Here is a 26,735-nt window from a genome sequence, read left to right as displayed (position 1 = left end):
CTTTGCACCCTCTCTGGCAGACTAAGCCACCCCCTAACTCACCTTTTTAACCTCTCGCGCGCCTCTGGCACATTCCCATCTTCTTTCAAACATGCACTCGTCACGCCCATTCTCAAGAAACCCTCACTTGACTCGTCCTCCACCTCTAATTACCACCCTATCTCTCTTCTCCCCTTTGCCTACAAGCTACTTGAGTGACTTGTAAACAACCACCTGACTCACTTTCTCCTCCAACTCTCTGCTTGACTCTTTACAATCTGGTTTCCATCCTCTACACTCCACCGAGACAGCACTAACAAAAGTGACCAATGACTTGCTCACAGCTAAATCTAAGGGTAATTTCTCCATACTAATTCTCTTGGATCTCTCTCCTGCCTTCGACACGGTCGATCACCTGCATCTCCTAAATATTCTCTATTCCATTGGCTTCCGTGACGCAGCCTTATCCTGTCTCACGTACTACGTATCCAACCGATCCTTCAGTGTTTCCTTCTCTGGTGTCTCCTCCTCCTCACTCCCTCTTTCTGTTGGAGTCCCCCACAAGGCTCTGTCCTTGGCCCTCTGTTCTTCTCACTCTAAACCTCTTTTCTTGGTGAACTAATACAATCTTTTGGCTTTCAGTATCATCTCTATGCTGATGACACCCAATTTGCCTCTCCTCCTTGACTCTATACTTCTCTCCTGTCCCAGCGTCTCCAACTGTCTCTCTGCAATCTCCTCCTGGATGTCTCACCCCTACGTGAAGCTAAACATGTCCAAAGCAGAATTCATATTCTTTCCACCTTCCACTGCTGCCGCTACACCCACACTCTTTCACTGTCAATAACACCACAATCTCCTCAACACCTCAAGCCCGCTGTCGAGGGGTCATCTTTGACTCTGGTCTCTCCTTTATTACTCACATTCAGTCTCTCACTGAGTCCTGCCATTTCTACCTACAAAATATCACCAAGATCCACCCTTTTTTCACTCATCATGCAAGTAAAATCCTAATCCACTCATCATGTCCCACCTCGATTACTGCAACCTTCTCTTAGCTGGCATTCCCCTTGTCCGCCTCTCCGCTCCAATCCATCCAAACTGCTGCTGCCGGACTCCTCTACCTCACTCACCGTTCCCCCTGTGCTGCTCCACTGCACAAATCCCTACACTGGCTTCCCATATCCCCAGAATTAAATGGAAAACCTTCCTAATGACTTACAAAAGGTCTAAACGACACTGCCCCCTTATATCTCAGCCCTCATCCACAAATACATAGCTACACGCCCCCTACTTTCTGCCCACGACACCCACCTCTCCTCCCACCTTATTACCCCCTCTCACTGCCACCTGCAAGACTTCTCCCGTGCTGCCCCCACTATCTGGAATTCCCCACCCCGCACCATCAGACGCTCCCTGAAAACTCACCTTTTTAAGGAAGCCTACTCACCATACCACTAACATACAACTCCCCTCCCCCTCTAACCCCACTGGGACCAGCTGTGTGGCGGGACCAATCTCCACTCTAACCGTAATAGCTTCAGCTGTCAGACTGGGCCATACTCTAACCTGGGCCACACCGTATCCAACAATAAGCTGCCACGTTACCTTCTCGTTACAACATTGTCCCTCATTCCCTATAGAGTGTAAGCTCCCAGGATCAGGGCCGTCATCACCTCTTTGTTTCTGTGCATGTTTGTCCTCAGCTGTATGTAACCGGTTATGTAATATGCATAACTCTGCACCCCTATTGTACCGCGCTGCGGAATATGTTGGCACTTCACAAATAAACGATAATAATAATAAGTGCTTCACCATGCACCGAACCAATGGAACTAAAGCTGCAATAATGACATCACAACATAACCCCTTCAGTGCTGGAGGGGCCTGCAATGTATGGAAGTTCTCATACAGAACTATACAATAAATAAACCGTCAAGAGCCTGCTCCACTGTGTCTGCTCCACTGTGTCTGCTCCACTGCCCCCCTCTCCTACACGGCGTTTTTCAGGGGGTCCCTTACGGGTCCCTGTGCTCCCAAGCTGGAGCTCTCTGCCTGTCTGTGTTGCCTTTATCCACAGAGATCTTTCCGACTACTGATTGCCAGCACCTGTTCCGCACCTGAAACCAGCCTTTATAAAGCTCGCCTTCGTGTGATATCTAGCTCTCTCTTTGTGCACCAGGCCCGGTCTTGGACTTCGGCCTGTCCACTAACCATCGCTACCTGCCTCTGACCTGCCTACTAACCATCGCTACCTGGCTCTGACCTGCCTGCCTACTAACCATCGCTACCTGCCTCTGACCTGCCTGTCCACTGACCATCGCTACCTGCCTCCTACCTGCCTGTCCACTGACCATCGCTACCTGCCTCTGACCTGCCTGTCCACTGACCATCGCTACCTGCCTCCTACCTGCCTGTCCACTGACCATCGCTACCTGCCTCTGACCTGCCTGTCCACTGACCATCGCTACCTGCCTCCTACCTGCCTGTCCACTGACCATCGCTACCTGCCTCTGACCTGCCTGTCCACTGACCATCGCTACCTGCCTCCTACCTGCCTGTCCACTGACCATCGCTACCTGCCTCTGACCTGCCTGTCCACTGACCATCGCTACCTGCCTCTGACCTGCCTACTAACCATCGCTACCTGCCTCTGACCTGCCTGTCCACTGACCATCGCTACCTGCCTCTGACCTGCCTGTCCACTGACCATCGCTACCTGCCTCTGACCTGCCTGTCCACTGACCATCGCTACCTGCCTCTGACCTGCCTACTAACCATCGCTACCTGCCTCTGACCTGCCTGTCCACTGACCATCGGTGCCTGCCTGCTAGCCTGTCCCAGGTGCTGTTCTCCAGCCCTGCAGTTGCTCCCTATGACAGCATCACTCTGCTACACTGCGTCTCTCTGCTAGACAGTATCTACTACTGGGCATCTCTATGCTACAGGGAGTCTTCTACATAGCGTGTCTCTATGCTACACAGCGTCTACTATAGAGCGTCCCTATGCTACGCTGGGTCTATGCAATACGGCGTCTCCACGCAGCATCTCTCTGCTACACGGCACCTGTCTCCATTGCATAACGTCTCTCATTGGTTCTCTTGACCACACGAATAACATCTAAAGATAACACTGCACTATTAGACAAAACGATGAAAATGGTGCCCCTGATTGTCAGGCAGTGTGCACAGAGTGAGAGGACGGTCTGGGCAGGGATGAATGAAATGGATCCAGCAGACGGGAGCCCATGGGAGAGGAGTCTGAGGAGGAGGGGGGGAAGCCTGTTTCTTACATTAGCCAGAGCAGTAACTGATGGAAAACAAGCTGCTAAAGTAACAGTTCCAACCTGCTTTGCTAATCGATATGCTCCAGAACAAAGCAGTACTGAGTAGATCCATGCATTTTGCTGCTTTATAACTACCATCTAAATAAGGGCTAATTCAGTCAATGCGACAGGTTAAGATGTCTCCAGTGAACACTTGATTAACAGAGGTATTTGTATCCCTAAAACAATTCCTGTGCACGTCCTGGGCGCTTATGGCCAGTCCTGACGTAAATACTGTGAGGAGAGAGCCTCCTTACTGAGGATTAGAGAACACCAATCCTTGTGGCATACCTGGCAAGGGAGAGGGATATAAAAGACACTGAATTAAGTTCAGTGCTGGAGGGATCTGTGGGAAACTCCACAGGAAATCAAGTGGTTAGAAGTGCAATAAAATGCAGTGCATGGCAGTTACCAGCGCCCAAGGTCACTGCTCAGGAAAAACTTCATTTCCTGACCGTACACCAAGGGAACACAGTATGTATAAAGCCATACTAAGGCAAGCCCTGCCCAGCTACACAGGGATCCCACCACCCCCGTACTGAGAGCCTCCTCTCCCCCCTCCCCCCCAGGCTCAGAGACGCCAGAAGTGAGAGCTGATTCACGCGGGATCCTGCGTTCCTCTCCCACTAACAGTCTGTCTCCCTCTCCCAACTCATTATTATGTGCTGGAGACATCGCTCCGTTGTCATGGAGACAAGCTCTCGGCAACAAGCATGGTGACCAAGGAGCACGGGCGCAAGTGATAGAACCGCAGTGAGACACCCATCTGTGTGACCTTTGCACCCCACAACAGAGAGAGCTGTGTGACCCTTGCACCCCACAACAGAGAGAGCTGTGTGACCCTTGCACCCCACAACAGAGAGAGCTGTGTGACCTTGCACCCCACAGGAAAGAGAGAGAGCTGTGTGACCTTGCACCCCACAGCAGAAGATGTCATATACTGTGGTCCTTGTAATACAATGCTTGTGGCTAGAGGTATTGTGTGCAGAGGCAGGACGAAAGTGTGCAGAGGCAGGACGAAAGGGTGCAGAGGCAGGACGAAAGGGTGCAGAGGCAGGACAAAAGGGTGCAGAGGCAGGACGAAAGTGTGCAGAGGCAGGACGAAAGTGTGCAGAGGCAGGACGAAAGTGTGCAGAGGCAGGACGAAAGTGTGCAGAGGCAGGACGAAAGGGTGCAGAGGCAGGACGAAAGGGTGCAGAGGCAGGACGAAAGGGTGCAGAGGCAGGACGAAAGGGTGCAGAGGCAGGACGAAAGGGGGCAACAAGACGAAAGGGTGCAGAGGCAGGACAAAAGGGTGCAGCAGCAGGACGAAAGGGTGCAGAGGCAGGACGAAAGGGGGCAACAAGACGAAAGGGGGCAGCGGCAGGAAAAAGGGGGCAGCAGCAGGAAAAAGGGGGCAGGGGTAGGATGAAAGGGGTCAGCAGCTGGACGAAAGAGGGCTGCGGCAGGACGAAGGGGGCAGCGGCAGGACGAAGGGGGCAGCGGCAGGACGAAGGGGGCAGCGGCAGGACGAAGGGGGCAGCGGCAGGACGAAGGGGGCAGCGGCAGGACGAAGGGGACAGCGGCAGGACGAAGGGGGCAGCGGCAGGACGAAGGGGGCAGCGGCAGGACGAAGGGGGCAGCGGCAGGACGAAGGGGGCAGCGGCAGGACGAAGGGGACAGCGGCAGGACGAAGGGGGCAGCGGCAGGACGAAGGAGGCAGCGGCAGGACGAAGGGGGCAGCGGCCCACATTAACTTCCTTACCGTTTTATCCCTGAGCCGCTCTCCCTGGACAAGGAAGTCCGCAGACCCGCCCTCTTCTGGGTGGAGGGCCTTGAACACGGTGACACAGCTGAGTCCCCCACCACCAAGCGGCAGCCACCCGCCACTGGAGTCATCCCGCGTCATCACCACAGCTCGCACGCGTGCGTAACTGTCCCTGCAAGAGAGGGAGACACAAGTGCAAGCTGGTTATTTGCACCAGGACTGTGCGACAGGTGACCCGGCTGTAGTCACAATGCTCCCTGCCGAGCCGGGCGCTGCTCACCTCTCCCACATTCTGCCACCAGTTACTCAATGGAAACATTATCGTGGAGTATTTTAATGATTAACTTTCTTTCTGGTTTATGTAAAGTGACACTGGCTTCGAAATAAATGACACACCATTATGTGTGTGTGTGTGAATATATATACCTGTGTATATATATATATATATATATATATATATATATATATATACCTGTGTCTAGTCTAGTCGAAAACCAGCATCCAACCTCACACTGATGATACCCATCAAGGTTGAAACATGTCTGTGAGTGGGTTTACTGGCTTTGCATCTCATCCCAGCCTCTGTCTAAAAGCTGTATATATATATACATTCCGTGTTCAGAAAAAACAGGACCCCTTTTATTTTTCATCATATCTTGCAGAAAAATCATTCCATTTCCCTGAATATTTTAGCAATTATAGGTTTGGCACAGGAGATAATAACATTTAAGAATGATTTGATAATCTAATAAATATTCTTTGTCAAGTGCATAGTTATAAAATAGCATTTAGCGACAAAGATAAACACGTTATAAAGTGCATGAGACAGAGCAAGAATTATGGTCTAAAACGCATGGTCGCTAGGAGAACTGAAACAAATAATTAGTAAAAGAACATGTAGTTCAGGAGTGGGAGCAGCGCATTATCGATTATGCAATCGGAGAGTGACGTTCTCGTCTCCGGGCGAGCATTGCAACACGAGGAGGGGATTGTCATCACATACTTTCAACTCAAACTTTATAGTAATCTTACTGTTTCAAATTATATTACAACAGTTCAACATATTTATGAGCTACGATGGAAAACCTCCCACTTCTCCTTTAATGAACATACCACAGTGTATCTGGTACTTGTTGCCATAATACAGGGACATTCATTTAGCTAGCATCAGTTGATTGTCTACATTGTGCTTTTTATATAGTGTTAATATCTACTTAACAGATCTATAATTGTGCTCATGGGGGGTTGAGCGAGAAATATATAAGATGTGATGAAAAACGAAAGGGGTTTCTTTTTTCTTAAAGGCGGTGTGTATATACAGTATATATATATATTTATGTAATGATGGACATATATGCCATGCTGAACACAAAAAGTATACACGGCATGGGCAAAATCTATACATATATAAAAACACATGCATTAGTGTACCATATACAAAGTAGACATTTATAGAATGGAATCCCATCCAAAGAGCTTGCAATCTAAACGCTCATTATTACCGAACTCAGCAGAGATTTGTTTGGCCAACAAAGTTCTACCACTCAGAAGGTTTATGCGGCAGTGCTAACATCAGAACATGGTGGGTGCAGCTTCAGCTGCTTGCAATGTATCTGACACTGTACTCCCATTAGTTCTGAAAGCATTTCCTTGCCCCAGGCTCTGGGAGAATGTATGACAGGGGCATGTACATAGACACTCATATAGGCACAGTGGGAGTTTCCAGTCATACACTCTGCATGAGGGAAGCAGATAGGCTGGGTGTGGTACACAGGGTTATGATGCTCACTGGGCAGCCAGGGATCGGTGAGTATGGAACAAGACATTTCTATAGGACTATACCAAGGAAGTCTATGGACCCTACTCATTTACTGGAGAGGGGTATCCCTTAAAGGGGCAGTGGACCAATTAAGGAAAGCAGCATATTTAGTGGAGATGACTGGCACCTTTAATAAAAATCATTAAAAAAAAACAAAAAAAAAACAAAAAAAAACGTTTCAACTTTTAACATCATAAACAAAAGCTCTGGAGGCTATTTTACAGCCTTTATCTAACATGTTTTAGTGATAATGTCGTTTGACAGTCCTCTAAACTGCTGGTAAAATGTTGTCTTTGTATAAAAACCAACATAAGTAGCCGATACACTTGGATTGAGTAAACCCAGAGAAAAGGGAAAAATGTTCATTTTTTTACAGAATACAAGTAATAGCTTCAGAGCTAATTTAATCTTTCTAAAGAATCCAAATACATTGGCAAGTTGTTTTTAATAATGTTTCTTTGACCTAGATGGGACTGCGTTTTTAATCTACAATCAAGAAGGCAACACCCCATGCATACCTAAGAGAGCTAATGTGCCATTAAATTTAAAAGCCACACAATTTCCAGCAGCAGGGGCTCAAGACCACTCATGGAGAAAAAGCCTTATTATTTAGTTATGTTTTATTAGGCCAACACAAGAGCTCTTAATAAATGTACATAAGCATGGATCAATTGAACTTTAATATGAAATTGGATTTATTCGGCCTGTACTGTTCCATTTTGTAAATCTGGAAAAACCGAAATAACAGCTTGTGCATAAAAGTACTGGCCATTTATAGGTATTAATAGTGCTTCTAAGCTTAACGGGTGCCTTATGCAGGTGATAATGTGATGTACCCAAGATCACGCAGAGCTGTACTCTGAACCCACGTCTGCCATTTCCAAACCATCTGAAAGTCAGTGAGGCAACTGCAAATCCTGAGGGGTAAAATGCAACATAAACCCACAACGAATTGAAAGGAAACACATTCACTGATCTGCTCTCGTTATCAGGAAGAATTCATGTTGTTTTCAACCCTCTCAGCAGACACCAGATTTTAGGAATCACCAAGGAATCAACTAGCATGTAACCCTCCGACATACAAAAAAGGCGTTATCCCCAAAGTATGGTCTGAATGAGGTTTCCCATGTAGCCGCAAAGCAGCCAGACATGTGAAACCAAAAGTAAGAGGCCTCATGGAGTCAGCCATCTTTAATGCAAATGATTATATGATTATGATAATATAAATGATTCTGATTATAAAATAAAGTTCAAAAGCATGGTGCACTCACAATAACCATAACACCCGCCCCCTGTGCTCAGCAGAAGTGGTCCCACGGAAAGAGGTCAATGTGAGGAACAATGTTAGCAGAGGTTAGCAGAGATTGTCTCGCTTAAAGCCAGGAAAACAGAGATGGTGAAATGGATAAAGCCTGAACCCCCCACTTTAGATATTTAAAACCATTATCTGAATAAAATGATGATGATGATGATGGACAAATTAGAAGCTGAGATGAATAAAGAATTAAGAACTGAGAATTTTTTTCTAACATGGGAAAAGTTTATTGGTACAGTACTACGTCACAACAAGACAGGGATCAATCATACAGACATTTGAGCACACCTCTTGGGGTACCTCAGACTGACTGCGATGGGTCACAGATAATCTCACCCTTGAGGGAATATTATAGTACAGGGTTAATGGGGGATATGGTAAATGGGGAATCTTATGCCAAATTCTGTTAGGAGGCCGTGTGGTGAGAGCTCTATGTTAATCTTTGAAAATGCTATTATCTGTTTTTTTTTATTATTATGTGTGTTAATGTGTTTCATTTTGAAATTATAAGTATGATGAGCAATACTAAAAATAATTTTGTGTAAAAGTTTTCTCCATGCACCTTATTGTTTTTTCTGTACTGTCATGTTGTTATGTTGTTTCAAGTTTGGAAACCCAATAAAAAACTATTAAAAGAAATAAAGAAAAAAAAAAGAACAAGTGGTCCCGCAACATTGTGGATCCCACCGTCAGTCCAAGAGTATAATAAAGTTGGCACTCATGCGTAGTGTTACCACGTGTCCAGTATTGAACCGGACTGTCCTGTATTTAGACACTCTGGGGCCTATGCAGAGAGCAGCGCTATTTCGAAATTCGCCATTTTTTGGAGAAAATCACGCAGAAAGCAGCAGAAAATGGCGAGTTCCGAAAAACGCGCCAATTTTTCTTTTCTATTTGTAAAACTCGCCTCGCGGCTGGCGAGAACCTCAATCTCGCCAGTTTTAAAAATATCCGTATGCAGAGAGGCGCGAACGGCATCTAGCGGCTGTTCGCGCCAATAAAATGGCGCGATTGTCTCCTTTTTGCCTCGCCAAAAAAAACTGGCAAGAAGCTGCCGCTCGCGGCCATTGCAAAGGGAAAAAAAGGCGCGAATTTGTTTTTACACGTTTCTGAAGCGCGCATCTCGCCAATTTAAACTCGCCACACGCATCCATGTTAAACATAGCAGAATTCGCACTTTTCTGCATATGGAGAATAAAACTCTCCAAAAAAGCTACTTTTTAATAAATTCGCCAATTTTAAAATTCGCTGCTCTCTGCATAGGCCCCTCTGTCCAGTAAAAAATGAGAGGTAATACTGGACATGTATGTGTATACCGGTATTACCTCTCTGGACGTGTATGTGCAGGGCTCGACAAATGCACTCACCCGATCACCACGGGCGAGCGCATTTTGCCCGCTGTCGAGTGCGGCGTCTCCTGGCCTTCTCTGTCTTCCTCTTCAAATTGATCTTTTCCCCCTGCAGCTCCAGTTAAAATGGTCGCGTGGCGTAAAAAGGGCCCGGCAATGGGACGCTACATGTCGTCGTAACGTCATGCGGCACCACGTTACGTGACGTCACCGCGTCCCATTGCCATGGCATCCGTTTTAACTGGAGCTGCAGGGGAAATTTGGAGGGGAGAAGACAGAGAAGGCCACACCATGCCGTCGGACCCTGTCGCAGTTAAGAGTCGTGAGGGGGTCGAGGGGGGGAGTGGGGTTTTCCCAATTTGTCAGGTCCTGTGTATGTGTATACCGGTGTAACAGGGTCTTATCCCCGTTAACAAGCTTGCCTCTAATCCAGCAGTGTGCTGGTTAAATTTCACATCAGCAATCAGCCAGGCTCCACCTGGCTGATTTGAACTATAGAAAAACCCTGTTCCCAGACACAGGAAGAGGATTCCTTAGTCCACAACTGGGCTGACCCAGGAAACAGACAGAGCAGAGGTTCCTGAGTCTCACAGGTCGACTCAATGACTGCAAGGTTCCCAGGTCTTGTGACTGCAAAACAAGCCCAAATCATCACCCCTCCACCACCGTGCTTGACAGTTGGTATGAGGTGTTTATGCTGATATGCTGTGTTTGGTTTTCGCCAAACGTGGCGCTGTGCATTATGGCCAAACATCTCCACTTTGTTCCAGAAGTCTTGTGGTTTGCTCAGATGCAACTTTGCAAACCTAAGCCGTGCTGCCATGTTCTTTTTAGAGAGAAGGGGCTTTCTCCTGGCAACCCTTCCAAACAAACCATACTTGTTCAGTCTTTTTCTAATTGTACTGTTATGAACTTTAACATTTAACATTTAACATGCTAACTGAGGCCTGTAGTGTCTGGGATGTAACTCTTTTTTGCAATTTCTCTGAGCATTGCACGGTCTGACCTTGAGATGAATTTGCTGGGACGTCCACTCCTGGGAAGATTGGCAACTGTCTTGAATGTTTTCCACTTTTGAATAATCTTTCTCACTGTAGAATGATGGTATTTAAATTGTTTGGAAATGGCCCTATAACCCTTACCAGATTGATGGGCATCAACAATTCTCTGAGATCATTGCTGATGTCTTTCCTCCTTGGCATTGCGTTAACACACACCTGAATGCTCCAGACCAGCAAACTGCTAAAACTTCGGCTTTTATAGAGATAGTCACACTTGCTGATGATCAATTAATCAAGGGCATTTGATTAGCAGCACCAGTCTGCTACTGAGCATCTTAAATCCTATGGAAGCAGTAATGGTGTACTTAGTTTTTCACACAAAGCTTCTCCATTTTGGCTTTATTTTTGTTAAATATGTCATGTGTTGTTGTTCATCAGAGGTTGTATTTACCTAATTTTAAGACCTGCTAAGGAACAGATGATTGTTATTATGTCCTGATATGTAAAACCATAGAATTCAAAGAGGGTGTACTTTATTTTTCACACAACTGTGTATATGTATATATACAGTATATATACAGTATATATATATATATATATACAGTATATATATATATATATATATACAGTATATATATATATATATATATACAGTATATATATATATATATATATATATATATATATATATATATATATATATATATATATATATATATGTACACACACACACACACACACCATGTAATGTGAGGAGCTGGTGCTTTACATGGACAATAAGTGCAGCTTTATCCATAGGTAGAAAACCACAGATAATAATATATATATTTTTTTTTTACGCAAAGCCAGAGAAGCCGTTTCCATGACAACGGCATCAGGCAGCATTCCCACGCTAATGTCCCCTCTATGCGATCAGGGCAGACCTAGACCTTCTATTCCCAAGAGAACAGTGACCCGCACACTGCCCATCTCGCTCTACTGGCTGGGGAGATACCCTGGTGCATATATCAGCAGATTCCGGGGGCTGTCATCCTCCAACAGATAAGAGCCATCACATGACGGTGGCCAGACCCAAGAAATTCACAACCTGACCACATCCAACTGCCATAGTTTATCTGCTCCTCTGTCACAGATTAGTGGAGAGGGTTTCCTGTCCTTTTGGCCAGTCTGACTGGGGATCATCACAGATACTGTTTCATGGGGGTTTTTAAATGTCCGCAAGATTAAAGGGACAGTCCCATGAACCAGGTCAAAAAGAATAGACAAACATATCAGTGTAATTGGCTCCTTCGAAAGAAAGCAACAGTTTCACTTTTGTTGCATCCTGTTAAAAAGGGTGGGAAGAGCGAGAGAGTTAGGGGGGAAGAGCGAGAAAGTGAGCGGGGAAGAGCGAGAGAGTGACGAGCGAGAGAGTGAGGGGGGGAAGAGCGAGAGAGTGAGGGGGGAAGAGCGAGAGAGTGAGGGGGGGGACGAGCGAGAGAGTGAGGGGGGGACGAGCGAGAGAGTGAGGGGGGGACGAGCGAGAGTGAGGGCAGACGAGTGAGAGAGTGAAGGCGGACGAGTGATGGCGGACGAGTGAGAGAGTGAGGGGGGACGAGTGAGAGAAAAAGAGGGGAAAGGGAGAGGGGGAAAGAGTGGGAAGAGAGATGGGGTGGAAGAGTGAGAGATGGGGGAGAAGAGTGTGAGAGTGTAAAATAGTGAAAAACAAGGGGACATAGTGAGAAGGGGGAGCATATAGAGGAGAGGCAGGTGAGGGGGAATGATACATGAAGGAAAAGCATGTGAGACGAACATGTGAGAGAGAAGCAGAATGAGGAGGGGAGCATGTGAAAGAGAAGAAGAATGAGGAGGGGAGCATGTAGGGGAGAAGCCGGTGAGGAGGGGAGCATGTGGAGGAGAAGCCGGTGACGAGGGGAGTGTATGGGGTAGAAGCCAGTGAGGAGGGGAGCATGTGGGGGAGAAGGTGGTGAGGAGGGGAGCATGTGGGGGAGAAGCCGGTGAGGAGGGGAGCATATAGGGGAGAAGCCAGTGAGGAGAGGAGCATGTGGAGGAGAAGCCTATGAGGAGGGTAGCGTGTGGGGGAGAAGCCGGTGGGGAGGGGAGCATGTGAAATCATAAAATATTCAGTTTATTTGCATATTTTGAACATGTATGATACTGACAGTTTGCTTTTCCCTGGGTATGCGGACGAGTGAGGGTGGACAAGTGAGAGTTAGGGGAGGACGAACGAGAGAGTTAAGGGGGGACGAGCGAGATAGTGAGGGCGGACGAGCGAGAGAAAAAGAGGGGAAAGGGAGAGGGGGAAAGAGTGGGAAGAGAGATGGGGTGGAAGAGTGAGAGATGGGGGAGAAGAGTGTGAGAGTGTAAAAGAGTGAAAGACAGGGGGACAGAGTGAGAAGGGGGGGCATGTAGAGGAGAGGCAGGTGAGGGGAAAGCATGTGAGAAGAACATGTGTGAGAGAATATACTTTCCCACCTCAGTACCGGGGTCCCGCCTTGTTCGTGGTGAGCGCAAGCGTTACAGTATGGTCAGCCCAATGAATGTGTACCCCACTGAGGTGGGCCAAGCAAGCCCCCTTGAACGTCTCTATCGGTTAGAGACGCAGGTTGACTCTTTAAATCAGGAATTTGCTCATTTTTCTCAGGAGCAGCAAAATAGACCTACTAGACAGGCAGCGACTTTCTCACCCTCTTCGGATCTAACTATGTCTGCTGAGCCGCGTCTCCCTGCTCCTAACCGCTACGCTGGTGACCCCCCACGAATGCAGAGGTTTTCTTATCCAATGTGAAATTCAATTAGAATGAACCCCTTCTCGTTTTCCCTCTGCAAGGTCGAAAGTAGCCTATATCATCGCCCTGTTGACTGGTGACGCCATGGCCTGGGCATCCCCCATTTGGGAACAGCAGCCAGAGATTACCGAGGACTACCCTCGCTTTCTAAAAGAATTTAAGCAGGTCTTTGACACCCGGGTCGCAAGATCACGGCAGCATCCTCTCTCTTTCATATCTCTCAAGGTCTCCGGCCAGTCGCTATGTACGCTCTTGAATTCCGAACCATCGCAGCCAAGACAGCCTAGAATGATGAAGCATTGTCTGCGGCCTTCTGGCAGGGGTTAGCCGAACCCCTCAAGGATCAACTGGCTGCTTAGGAAAGACCTACTAATTTAGAGAATCTCATTGCGGTATGTATCCGTGTCGACCAGCGTCTCCAGGAGAGGAAGGTCGAACGCTCTTACACTCTGCCTCTTCCGGCCAGACCCTCTATCCACAATCTTGTTCCTATAGATCCTTCTCTTTCTGATGATCCTAAACCTATGCAACTGGGAAGCCACCGATTATCTTTCACTGAGAAACAACGACGGCGGGACAGCGGCCTCTGTCACTATTGCGGTCATCCTGGCCATCAATTATCTCGCTGCCCACTCAAACCGGGAAACGCCAAAGCTCAATGAGGTATAAGGGGATCACATTGGGTACTATTTCTTCTTCCTCTTCTTCCCAGGAAACCTTGCTGAGCCTGATTATGCTGCCCATTCTCCTCAAGGGTGACAACTTCCAGGTCTCTACATCCGCCTTCATTAAATCCAGTTCAGAAGGAAATGTTATTGATCAAGACTTTGCTTTAAGGAACAGGATCCCGTTCTTCTTCATAAATCAGTGCCTGTCGGGTTGGAGGCCATCGACGGACATCTTCTCCAGCCAGCCTTCATCTCTCTGAAGACTTGTGAACTTTCTCTCATCATTAAAGACGGCCATAAGGAAGAGATCGTTCTGGACTTTATTCATACTCCATCCATTGAGGTAATCCTAGGCCTTCCCTGGCTACAACGACACAACCCACAGTTGGATTGGACCAACAAAGGACCCATACTGTGGAGTCCCCCATGTAATAAGTTAAAGGCTCACTGAGTAGGATACGGTTACCTACAGTCTGCATATATACTCCAGAGGGGTTAACACCCTGACTTTCAGCATCCACTGTCCTGTCAAACCCAGGAATATTACATTTGGGTTTGTACAATCATACATTCATCTGACAGGGTTGCACGTTATTGAATATTTAATTCATTTTTTAAAAACACTTAGTACATTACGTTTGGTAATATATGTTTTAAGTAAATTTATTAAAAGTTAGATTTTATAATATGTAGGTGTGCAGTTAGTGAATTCTTTAGGGGACTCATTCATTTTGTGTTCCCCTTCCCCCTCTTTTTGCCCTCCATGTAATAAGTCTTGTTTTTCTTTGAGACGACAAATCTGCGGTTTAAAGGTCCTTAATGAAGACAACCCTACTCTTCCTGAAGTTTATGCTGAGTTTAAAGATGTCTTTGACAAGGTACGCTCTGCGGTTCTTCCCCCACATCGGCCTTTTGATTGCCCGATTGATGTTTTGCCAGGCTCTGTTCTTCCCAAAGCCAGATCTTACCCTCTTTCTCTTCCCGAGACCAAAGCTATGTCTGAATATATTCAAGAGAACATGAAGAGGGGATTTATTCGAAATTCTTCATCCCCAGCTGGGGCTGGCTTTTTCTTTGTTAAAAAGAAAGACGGGTCTCTCCGCCCTTGTATTGACTACAGGGTGCTCAATAAGATCACTGTGAAGAACCGCTATACCCTACCGCTCATTTCCGAACTTTTTGATCGCTTACAATGGTCCACTATCTTTTCCAAATTGGCTCTTCGAGGAGCATATAATCTTGTCCATATACGCCAAGGCGATGAATGGAAGATGGCCTTCAATACTCGTGATGGACATTACGAATATCTAGTCATGCCCTTTGGTCTTTGTAATGCTTCGGCAGTATTCCAAGAATTCGTAAATTAGATTTTTCGAGATCTTCTCAATCTTTTTGTCATAGTCTATCTAGACGACATTATCATATTTTCTAAATCTCTCAGACCACATCCATCACACTAAGCTGGTCTTGTCTCGCCTCCGGGAGAATCTCCTGTACGCCATATTAGAGAAGTGCCTATTCCACCAGAAATCCATTTCTTTCCAGGGCTATATTATTTCAGACTCCGGATTTTCCATGGACCCTGCCAAACTCAAGGCAGTGCTAGAATGGACACAGCCGACCTCCTTGAAAGCAATCCAATGATTCCTAGGATTTGCTAATTATTATCGCAAATTCATCAAAAAAAATTATTCTACTGTAGCTCCTATCACGGCCTTGACTAAGAAAGAAGCAAACAAGTCTTCCTGGCCACCCGCGGCACTTCAAGTCTTCAAATCTCTCAAAGAAGCTTTTGGTTGTGCTACTATCCGGTGTTATCCAGATCCCAAACTACCTTTGACTCTGAAGGTGGACGCATCTGACGTTGGCGCAGGCGTCATTCTTTCTCAAAGGCAATCCCCTCAGACCAAGCTTCATCCCTGCGGTTTCTTTTCTAAGAAGTTTTCCTCGGCGGAACATAATTATGACGTTGGCAACAGGGATCTCCTCGCTATCAAACTTGCACTACAAGAATGGAGACATCTCTTGGATGGTACTGAAAATCCCATTTAAATTCTCAGAGACCATAAAAACTTGCTGTACATTGAAAACGCCCGTCCTTGGAGCTCGTCAGGCCGTTGGTCTCTCTTTTTCTCTAGATTCAATTATCTGATTTCTTATATTCCCGGGTCTAAAAACCTGAAAGCTGATGCACTGTCCCGCCAGTTTGTGGTCGAAGACAAGTCTGAAGATATATCAGAGACTATTCTCCCTTCCAAATACGTTATTTCTGCCAATTCTTTTGACGTCCTGGATGACATTTTGGCTACTCAAACACGCATTCCCGGTGGTCTTGAGGTGCCAAATGGTTGTCTATATGATGCTCCTCAATTTCGTAAAAAGATTCTAGACTGGGGTCATTCATCTAAGTCTGCCGGTCATCCTGGTTCCAGAAGAACTTCTGATCTCATCAGACGAACCTTTTGGTGGCCTACTATGCTTAAAACAGACGACAGAGAAGCCCAATGCTACATCCAACATGACAGAAATACACAGTAAAATACTTATATATTCTCTTGAAATAGGGTCATTTAGTTTAACCCTTTGGCCAAAGCGTTGTAAGCTTGCGAGCCACGACAAGGCAGATACCCGTTCGCAAGGCCTAACACTACCAGAGAAAATACTAATACACCTCTATTAGGATTACAATTCTCATTTACCTCTATTAGGAGGGAGAAAGACCACAGTGGGTCTATATCCAGCAGAATGAAAGGACTTTCAAACTAGGGAAGTGGGGAGGGATGGGCTTAAAACCTAGGAAGGAGGAGCCACTAACCTCCAACAGCTGAGAATGGGTTAACAAAACACAGAACACCGGCAAGCTCTTTTTGGGAACCCCTGAGCCCCCACAAAATATATATATATAAATATATATATATATATATATGTGTCAAAATGGAGTGCTATTGAGTGTGGCATATGTAGACGACAGAGAAGCTCAATGCTACATCCAACATGACAGAAATACACAGTAAAATACTATGTTTGCTTAAAGACATTTAGGAGTTCGGTAAGTCCTGTTCTATCTGCGCCCAGGTTAAAGCTACACGCAACAAACCACCGGGTCTCCTACAACCATTGCCAGTTCCTCAACGCCCCTGGAGTCATCTCTCTATGGATTGTATTGTCAAGCTTCTTATTTCTAAAGGAATTAATACTATTTTGGTTGTCCTCGACAGATTTTCAAAACAATCTCACTTCATCCCTCTCAAAGGCCTACTCAATTCCGCCTCCATAGCTGATATCTTTGTCAAAGAGATCTTTCGTATCCACGGGGTACCTTTGACCATAGTATCCAACCGTGGTCCTCAATTTGTCTCTAAATTTTGGCGTGCATTCGCCCAAAGAATGAACATTGCTCTTCATTTTTCTTCAGGGTATCATCCCCAGACCAACGGACAGACTGAAAGAACTAGCCAAACTTTGGAACAATATCTACACTGCTTAATTTCCGACACCCAAGATAACTGGGTGGATCTTCTCCCATGGGCAGAATTTGCTCACAATTCTTTAAGGAACGAATCTACACAGGAATCACCATTCTTTATCAATTATGGATTTCACCCGGCACGGCTTCCCATTTCTTCCTCTCCATCCGGGGTCACAGCAGCGGACAACAGAATCAATTATTTCCAAGAATCTTGGAGGAGGATTCAGAGGACTCTTGTGGAGGCAACTCGCAGACAAAAGGTTCAAGCGGACAGTCATCGGCACAATGTGCCCAACTTCAAAACAGGAGACAGGGTGTGGCACTCTTCAAAAAATATCAGGCTGAAGACACCAACCCTCAAAGTTAGGTTCCTGGGCCCATTTTTTATTTTGGAGCAAATCAATCCGGTCGCATACCGATTACAACTGTCTCTTTCTATGAAAATACCTTCAGTCTTTCATGTTTCTCTCCTTAAGCCTGTGTTTCTAAGTTCTCAATTTCCTAACACTTCTTCTACTCCTAAGCCAGTGATCATAAAAGGTCAAGAGGCGTACGAGATACAGTCCATCATCGACTCTAGAAGATCAAGGGGATCAGTTCAGTACTTGGTCCACTGGAAAGGGTTTGGACCTGAAGAGAGGTCCTGGATACCTCATCACCAAGTACATGCCCCCAGTTTGCTGAGGCGCTTCCACGCCAGGTACCCCCACAAACCATATTGGAGTAGTCCTGAGGCCTCTCCTCAGGGAGGGGGCTGGGGTACTGTAAGGAATCGGGGAACACGTCCCTTGCAGCGTGCTCTCTCCTTACCTCCTGCTGCACAGCATCCCACTACAAGTGATCCAAGAGCGCGTCCCCCGCAGCGTGCTTCCTCCTTGCCTCCTGCTGTACAGCATCCCACACACCTTACAGAGCGCGCGTGCCCACGCACGGCTTTCACAGTTCATGACAGAAATACACAGTAAAATACTATGTTTGCTTAAAGACATTTAGGAGTTCGGTAAGTCCTGTTCTATCTGCGCTCAGGTTAAAGCTACACGCAACAAACCACCGGGTCTCCTACAACCATTGCCAGTTCCTCAACGCCCCTGGAGTCATCTCTCTATGGATTGTATTGTCGAGCTTCTTATTTCTAAAGGAATTAATACTATTTTGGTCTTCCTCGACAGATTTTCAAAACAATCTCACTTCATCCCTCTCAAAGGCCTACTCAATTCCGCCTCCATAGCTGATATCTTTGTCAAAGAGATCTTTCGTATCCACGGGGTACCTTTGACCATAGTATCCAACCGTGGTCCTCAATTTGTCTCTAAATTTTGGCGTGCATTCGCCCAAAGAATGAACATTGCTCTTCATTTTTCTTCAGGGTATCATCCCCAGACCAACGGACAGACTGAAAGAACTAGCCAAACTTTGGAACAATATCTACACTGCTTAATTTCCGACACCCAAGATGACTGGGTGGATCTTCTCCCATGGGCAGAATTTGCTCACAATTCTTTAAGGAACGAATCTACACAGGAATCACCATTCTTTATCAATTATGGATTTCACCCGGCACGGCTTCCCATTTCTTCCTCTCCCTCCGGGGTCACAGCAGCGGACAACAGAATCAATTCTTTCCAAGAATCTTGGAGGAGGATTCAGAGGACTCTTGAGGAGGCAACTCGCAGACAAAAGGTTCAAGCGGACAGTCATCGGCACAATGTGCCCAACTTCAAAACAGGAGACAGGGTGTGGCACTCTTCAAAAAATATCAGGCTGAAGACACCAACCCTCAAAGTTAGGTTCCTGGACCCATTTTTTATTTTGGCGCAAATCAATCAGGTCGCATACCGATTACAACTGTCTCTTTCTATGAAAATACCTTCAGTCTTTCATGTTTCTCTCCTTAAGCCTGTGTTTCTAAGTTCTCAATTTCCTAACACTTCTTCTACTCCTAAGCCAGTGATCATAAAAGGTCAAGAGGCGTACGAGATACAGTCCATCATCGACTCTAGAAGATCAAGGGGATCAGTTCAGTACTTGGTCCACTGGAAAGGGTTTGGACCTGAAGAGAGGTCCTGGATACCTCATCACCAAGTACATGCCCCTAGTTTGCTGAGGCGCTTCCACGCCAGGTACCCCCACAAACCATATTGGAGTAGTCCTGAGGCCTCTCCTCAGGGAGGGGGCTGGGGTACTGTAAGGAATCGGGGAACACGTCCCTTGCAGCGTGCTCTCTCCTTACCTCCTGCTGCACAGCATCCCACTACAAGTGATCCAAGAGCGCGTCCCCTGCAGCGTGCTTCCTCCTTGCCTCCTGCTGTACAGCATCCCACACACCTTAGAGAGCGCGCGTGCCCACGCACGGCTTTCACAGTTCCTACGGAGCTTGGCTCCGCTCCTCTGCTTGTGCCGCCCTGCGCAGCGCGCTCACATAACGCGCGTAAACCGCTCCCTAGCTGCGCGTCAACTCTAGTATTGCCCTCACCTGTCTCTTGCTTCTCAAAGCTTATCACTGGCTCCGCTGAGGCGCTCCTCCGCTCCACCCCCTTCTCTCATTGGACTCATGTCTCCATATATGTTCAGCTCTGTCACTTCCTCTTTGGCTGAGCGTAGTTATTGGAAGCCTTGTGTTCCCACATCTCTGTCTCTGTCTCTGCCTTCTGCTTCTCTTTTCTTGATGCTTGCCTCCCTGTGTACCCTCCAAGCTAGACTTTGGACCCTGCTCTGGATTACCGACCCCGGCTTACCTCAGACCATCCAACTTTCTCCATTCCTGACAACGGCAAACGGACTATCTACTATCCTCCTGGCTTCAACCCTTGACTACGGCACTTCGGACATTGATTATCCTCCTGGCACCTACCTACGACGTTGGCAAGCCAGTGACAAGGGGAGCAAGAGGGGGGAGGAGCCGGTGAAAAGGGGAGCATGTGGGGAGAAGGTGGTGAGGAGGGGAGCATGTGGGGGAGAAGCCGGTGAGGAGGAGAGCATGTGGGGGAGAAGCCAGTGAGGAGGGGAGCATGTGGGGGAGAAGCCGGTGAGGACAGGAGCATGTAAGGGAGAAGCCAATGAGGAGGAGAGCATGTGGGGGAGAAGTCGATGAGGAGGAGAGCATGTGGGGGAGAAGCCGATGAGGAGGGGAGCATGTGAGGGGGGGGGTGAAGCCGGTGAGGAAGGGAGCATGTGGGGGGGTGAAGCCAGTGAGGAAGGGAGCATGTGGGGGAGAAGCCGATGACGAGGGGAGCAAGAGGGGGGAGAAGCCGGTGAGAAGGGGAGCATGTGGGGAGAAGGTGGTGAGGAGGAGAGCATGTGGGGGAGAAGCCGGTGAGGAGGAAAGCATGTGTGGGAGAAGCCTTTGAGGAGGGGAGCTTGTGGGGGAGAAACCGGAGAGGAGAGAAGTATGTGGGGGTGAAGCCGGTGAGGAAGGGAGCATGTGAAATCCTAAAATATTCTGTTTATTCGCATATTTTGAACAGTATGGCCCGAATGAAGTACAATGAAATCTAAATCAGGCCCATCATATGAAGTGAGTTAGACACCCCCGGGGCTGTGTGAGAGGCGGGGCCGGGTGAATCGGGAGAGAGGCAGTTCGGGGTGAGAGGTGGTTCGGGGTGAGGGGAGGAGTGGGGTGAGAGGTGTGGCCGGATGTGAGGTGGAGCTGGTGAGAAGCGGGGATGGGGTGGGAGGCGTGGCCGTGTAAGAGGCAGAGGCGGGGTGAGGTGGAGCTGGGTGAGAGGAGTGATGAGGTGAGAGGCGGGGCTGGGTGAGAGGCCGGACAGGGTGAGGGGCGGGGTGAGAGGCAGGGCGGGTGAGAGGCGGGTGAAAGACGGGCGAGAAGCAGGATGGGTGAGAGACAGGGCGGGTGAGAGGTTCGGGCGGGGTGAGAGGTGGGACGGGTGAGAGGGACGGGTGAGAGGCGGGGCAGGGTGAGAGACAGGGCCGGCCTGTCTTCTCCTGACCATATTTATGTGAAAAATCCTGCTGCTCGTGCCCGTATTTGCAGCGTGTAGATTGTTATACATACCCCCTTTGATTGGAAATAAAATCATACAAATTATGATAGGTTTCCACCATCCTGCTAACGTTGCACCGCTCCCACTGACCCCGCTCAGCAGGGCCTGAGTCTCTTCAACATACAGCGCTACACAACTGCAGCTATCAATACATGCTTGATACTTGTCAAAAACAGGGTTCAGGAAAAGCTCAGGAAGTCATACAGTATTCAACAAGGAAGCATGTTTCCTCTGACACTTGTACATTTAGTATAATGGCTCCTTTCCTATTATATATAAGGAACTTAAGTTGTTTTTTCAGGTCAACACTAAACAATGAGGTTGAGAGTTACTGGCGGCTGCATAATAAAGGTCTGCTCTCTGCACACTATCTCCAGTCTATAGTTACATCAGTTTTCTGTTGTAGACAAATAGTAACAATTCCTTGCATTCTTATAACACAGGTGTGCAATGAAGCAGCATTGCACAGCACTGTAACAGCCGCTCTGTAAGGGAAGGGACTGGAACGCCGCACATTGGTCACAGATGAATAATAAACAAATTGAAATAAACGATAATAATTATTAATTTGGCCATCTTGGATCAAATAGCGTACTCTTATTTTTTTCTCCATGAGCCGAAGGCTTTGGACACTTAAACAGATGAAAAAGGCAGTGCACTGCCTAAAAAGCAGGAGGAGGCTCACGGTGGCATAAAAACAATTTAATAAATGAAGGGATCAGACATAGCCCCCCACAGCAGCAGGTAACACACCTACGCGTTTCGGGCCATGTGCCCTTTATCAAGGTGTACTATACTCCAAAAATAAGCCGGTATATAAATACAAGCGCCATTTGCGCTAACGAGAGGCGTTACGATCTCTCCTCCAATCCACTAGCATCCCCTACTTGCATATAATTTGATAGGCTGGAAAAATGGTGTCAGTCTCAACAAACATTATTGAGACCCCAGCATGTCCACCTGCATCACAACAAGTGTGTGCAGGCTCTTGGGTAGGGACTCTGATTGGTTGGCGGTGACAATATTGAAAATAACTTTATTAAGAACTCACAAAAATTACAATAAAAAGTGGATAGTGACGTCAGTCATTCGGCTAATCACCCAGTGCAAGAAAAAAATCCTAACAATACAGAAAAAAGAAACTAAATGTTAAAAAGGAGAAATCCTAAGAAAATTTAAAAAAACAATATTTGAATAAAGCACAAAACAATATAAAAAAACACACACAAAGACAAATTAATTAATTAATTAATTAATTAATTAACATCCCCCAAGATCCTGAAAACACATCAGTGCCTATATAAACCAACATCTTTATTAATCATGGCAAAAATAACCCAATATGCACTGGTGTGTAACCTGGAACTCAGGAGGAAGCGAAAAGGCAACATATCTGATTCTCGTGCATATACTGGAAAAATTACATATACTAGAAAAATTAATTTCATTAAATCCAGTTCAAACATATTTTGCATAAGTCAATATTTGTAATTTGTAAGAAGATGTGTAATGCATAAAGTAAACATACTTGATAACAGCAGCTGATAGATAATTATAGAAACAAATCTACATAAACTTAAGGAGCAAAAAATAAGATATCAACACATGAGTATTCTGAAATATCTAAAATAATTGAAATATCAGAATTGTGTGAAATATCCGAAATATTTTTTTAGAGGGGTTATATCAATAAGGTACTGATTGAAGCAAGATAAATCAAATATCATGAAGATATCTATATTGATATTATATTATTTGCATTTGGGGAGGGGGGAGGGGGAAGGGGGGGAGCGGAGGGATGGAAGGTTGGGGGGGGAGGTAGGGGGGAGGGGAAGGGGGAAGGGGGGGTGGAGGGGGAGATCAAGAGCAAGACCGTGGAGGGGCCGCCAGATCAAAGGAAGTGACCCAGGTCCCAATCTGTATTAAGCCCGAAAGGGACCTGGGTCTTCAACATGAAGATCCAGTAGGCCTCTCTCTGGTCAAGCCTCCTGATCCGATTCCCACCCCTCACATGACAAGGGACAGATTCAATACCACACACCTTAAGTAATCGACCACCCCCCTGGGGCAGTGAGTGCAGTGTAAAGGGACCGGCTGATTGAGGTCTCTATTCCTAATAAGTCTGACATGCTTGTGGATGAGGTCTCTATTCCTAATAAGTCTGACATGCTCCATAATGCGTGTCTTAAGATTGCTCGTTGTCCGGCCCACATACTGCTTCCCACAGCCATAGGTGAGGAGGTAGATCACAAAAGTGGTTTTACAATTTATAAAACTTCGTATATCAAAAGTTGCCTTGGTTACTGTACTCTCTAAGGTTTTTGTTGGTGATAATAAACCACAGATTTTACATGAACCACATCTGTATGAACCCTTAGTAAAGGGTCTGTTTCTATCCATATCAGATGTAAATAAACTAGGTGATAAAGAATTTGATATGGTCTTGGCCCTTCCGAACACTACTTTAGGTTTTTGGGGTAAGTCTTCTCCCAAAACTGGGTCAAGATGTAGAATGCCCTATGACTAAATTGGGTGATGAAAAGTGGTCTCTCTAATTTGGAGGCCTTCCTTGATTTCCTTTTTAACAGTTGACTCCTTTCCATATTCTCCACTTCTCCCCGTGCCAAATCAAGGTCAAGGGGTCCATAGCCCCTAGCAAGAAAACTATTACCGTATATAGGTCGTCTGATTGTCTATGGACGTCCTCATCTTTGGAGCAGTTTCGTTTAATTCTCATAAACTGCCCCTTCGGTATGCCTTTAACGAGCGCCCTGGGGTGGCAGCTATCAGCTCTTAGATAGGTATTACGTGAGTTATCTTTGCGGAAAATATCTGTGTGTATACGTAAAGAAAGATCAACATAAAGTAATAAATCTAAATATTGAAGGTGATGGTGGTCAAAAGTGAATGTAAATTTAAGACCATAACTGTTATTATTAAGCAAATCTATGAACAATAACAGTGTGGTAGTGTCACCCTCCCAAATGAAAATAAGATCGTCAATAAAACGATGATAAAAGATAATTTGATCCCAAAATGGGTTCCTATCTGCAAACACGTGGAACGACTCCCACCATCCCATGAATAAATTCGCATAGGATGGGGCAAAGCTGGTACCGATGGCCGTCCCACGTGTCTGAAGATAAAAAACAATTGTGTGTTAACAAAAAGTGAATAGAATCCAAAATAAAATAAAACTCCCTTGTGCAGGTGACAAATCTAAAGAATCCAAAAAATAGCTAGATGCTGCCAACCTCAGGTCATGCTCTATAATCGTATATAGTAATGTGACATCCACAGACAACCAGACGAAATTCGATCTCCAAGAAATGACCTTGAGTTAGTTAATCAAATCAGCACTGTCCAAAACATTAGAAGGAAGGGCTAGCGCCAGGGGCTGGAGATAGTGATCAACGTACCGTGACAGACCATCTCCCAAAAATCCAATACTAGAGACAATAGGTCTGCCTGGAGGGGAGACCAATGTCTTATGGATCTTTGGGAGATGGTGGAACACGGCAGTGGTTGGAAATGGATTATACAAGAAGTCAATCTCATTAGCATCTAAAAAAACCAAATCTTACCCTTTTCAAGAAGTTCTCTCAAGTCTGACATGAATGACCGGGTGGGGTCAGTGGGAAGAACAGCATAGGAGAGAGTATCCCCGAGTTGGCGCAAAGACTCCCCGTGGTAGTCGCTCCTGTGCTGCACCACCACCACCGCCCCACCCTTGTCCGCATTCTTAATGACCAATTGTTTGTTCATTTTCAAAGTTTTTAAGGCCTGTGCCTCATCAATAGTTACATTATTTCTCGGGGGTTTGTTTGATCCTAGACTGAATATATATCCAGAGGCCAGGCTAGACAAATCCCTTTCTACCATTTTTTCAAATGTGGTGATTGCATTCCCCTTAAAATGTGGGATAAAAGTTAAGATTTTTTCTTAAACCCAGAGGCTTTCCTACCCAGAAAATTCTGGTTATCAAATTGTGAATTTTGGTCTTGCAGCAATTCATTCAAATCCTGTAAATGACAGAGCTCCTTGAAGGAGAGACCCTCTTTATTAACATCTGTACCCCTATTAAAATCACATAAATCATCAACCAAATCAACAGATGAAGCAGATGAAACATGGTGAACCTCATCAGTAGCCCCAAGTTCTATAGGGCTCTTCTTTTTGAAAAATGTATTGAGCGTCAGCTTCCGGATGAACTTGTGCAAGTCCACCACCGCATCAAAGAGGTTAAAATTGGACGAAGGAGCAAATTTCAGCCCTTTATTGAGAAGGGATAATTCCTCATTAGTAAGGTCAACATTTGATATATTAATAATTCCACTAATGTCATCTAATTGGCTTTCTTCCTCTTGTATGAAGACCCCTTTGGTTCTCCCCCGTCTGCCCCTTCTTGTCCTCTGTCGTTTTTTGACATGGTAAAGGAGGTCCTCTGACCCTGTGTAAATTCCCGTTGCTCATCTTGCTTCATACCCCAATCAGACCGTGATTTTGGCCCTTTAGACTTCTTGGGGTTTTTTGAAAACCTTTCATCATTATCTGACAAATTTTGAAATGATACCGAATGTCCCGAAGCCTCATTATCTGAGGCATCAGATTCCCCACTGGTGGTAAAGTGGCCAGATTTATTCTTGAGAATGGATTTCTGGAAAAAAGACTTTCTATTTCCTTTTGCAGGGGTAGAACTAATCATCTGGGAGGGATTATATGGTTTTCTGTTGGAAATTGGCTTTTGCTACACATATATCTGATTTTGTATGTAGTCCTGTTTGTCCCTCTCGAACTTAGTTTGCTTTTCTGCATAATTTCTTTTTCCAGTTTAGTTATATTCTTAGCCAAAGCTTCATCCATTTCTAGAAACCCCTCCATTTCCGTATATTCATGAAGTTTCTTTTGTAAAGTGTCAATATCCTTTTCAAGTTGCTGTTTCTCCTTTGATTTAAAGGTTACGATCAATTCCATTAGTTTAAACGAGCACTCATCAAGTGCTTGTTTCCAACAGACTTCAAAGTTGTCTTCCTGGAATCCGAATGTGGGGGACACTTTAAGAAAGATGAGGACGGAAGAGGCATCCTTACTGCTTTTATGCACATAAGTATCTTTTAGGTGAATGTTAGGAGGTAGATGTGAAACTCGGTATAATAAGGGAATCTGCTGCTTGTACATAACACTGAGGATTTAGAAACAACTAGTAAAAGATTTACTACAATCTGCTTTGTCTCATTACTGGAGAGCCCAAAAACATTTTGACAGGGTTTCTA

General features: G+C 46.0%; 1 protein-coding gene across 1 annotated transcript in view; it reads right to left on the bottom strand.

Moving 5' to 3' along the window:
* The window catches only part of SPRED1 (sprouty related EVH1 domain containing 1), a 155,301-nt gene that overhangs the window by 62,895 nt on the left and 65,671 nt on the right, over positions 1 to 26,735 (bottom strand). The window contains exon 2 of the mRNA XM_075613234.1: positions 5,049 to 5,223. Within this exon, the coding sequence (XP_075469349.1) occupies positions 5,049 to 5,223 (175 nt within the window). The remainder of the gene's footprint in view (positions 1 to 5,048; positions 5,224 to 26,735) is intronic.

This window comes from Ascaphus truei, chromosome 9, assembly GCF_040206685.1.
Source record: "Ascaphus truei isolate aAscTru1 chromosome 9, aAscTru1.hap1, whole genome shotgun sequence".
Lineage (NCBI taxonomy): Eukaryota > Metazoa > Chordata > Amphibia > Anura > Ascaphidae > Ascaphus > Ascaphus truei.
Note: the sequence above shows the minus strand (reverse complement) of the source record. Positions and strands in the feature narration are given on the sequence as shown.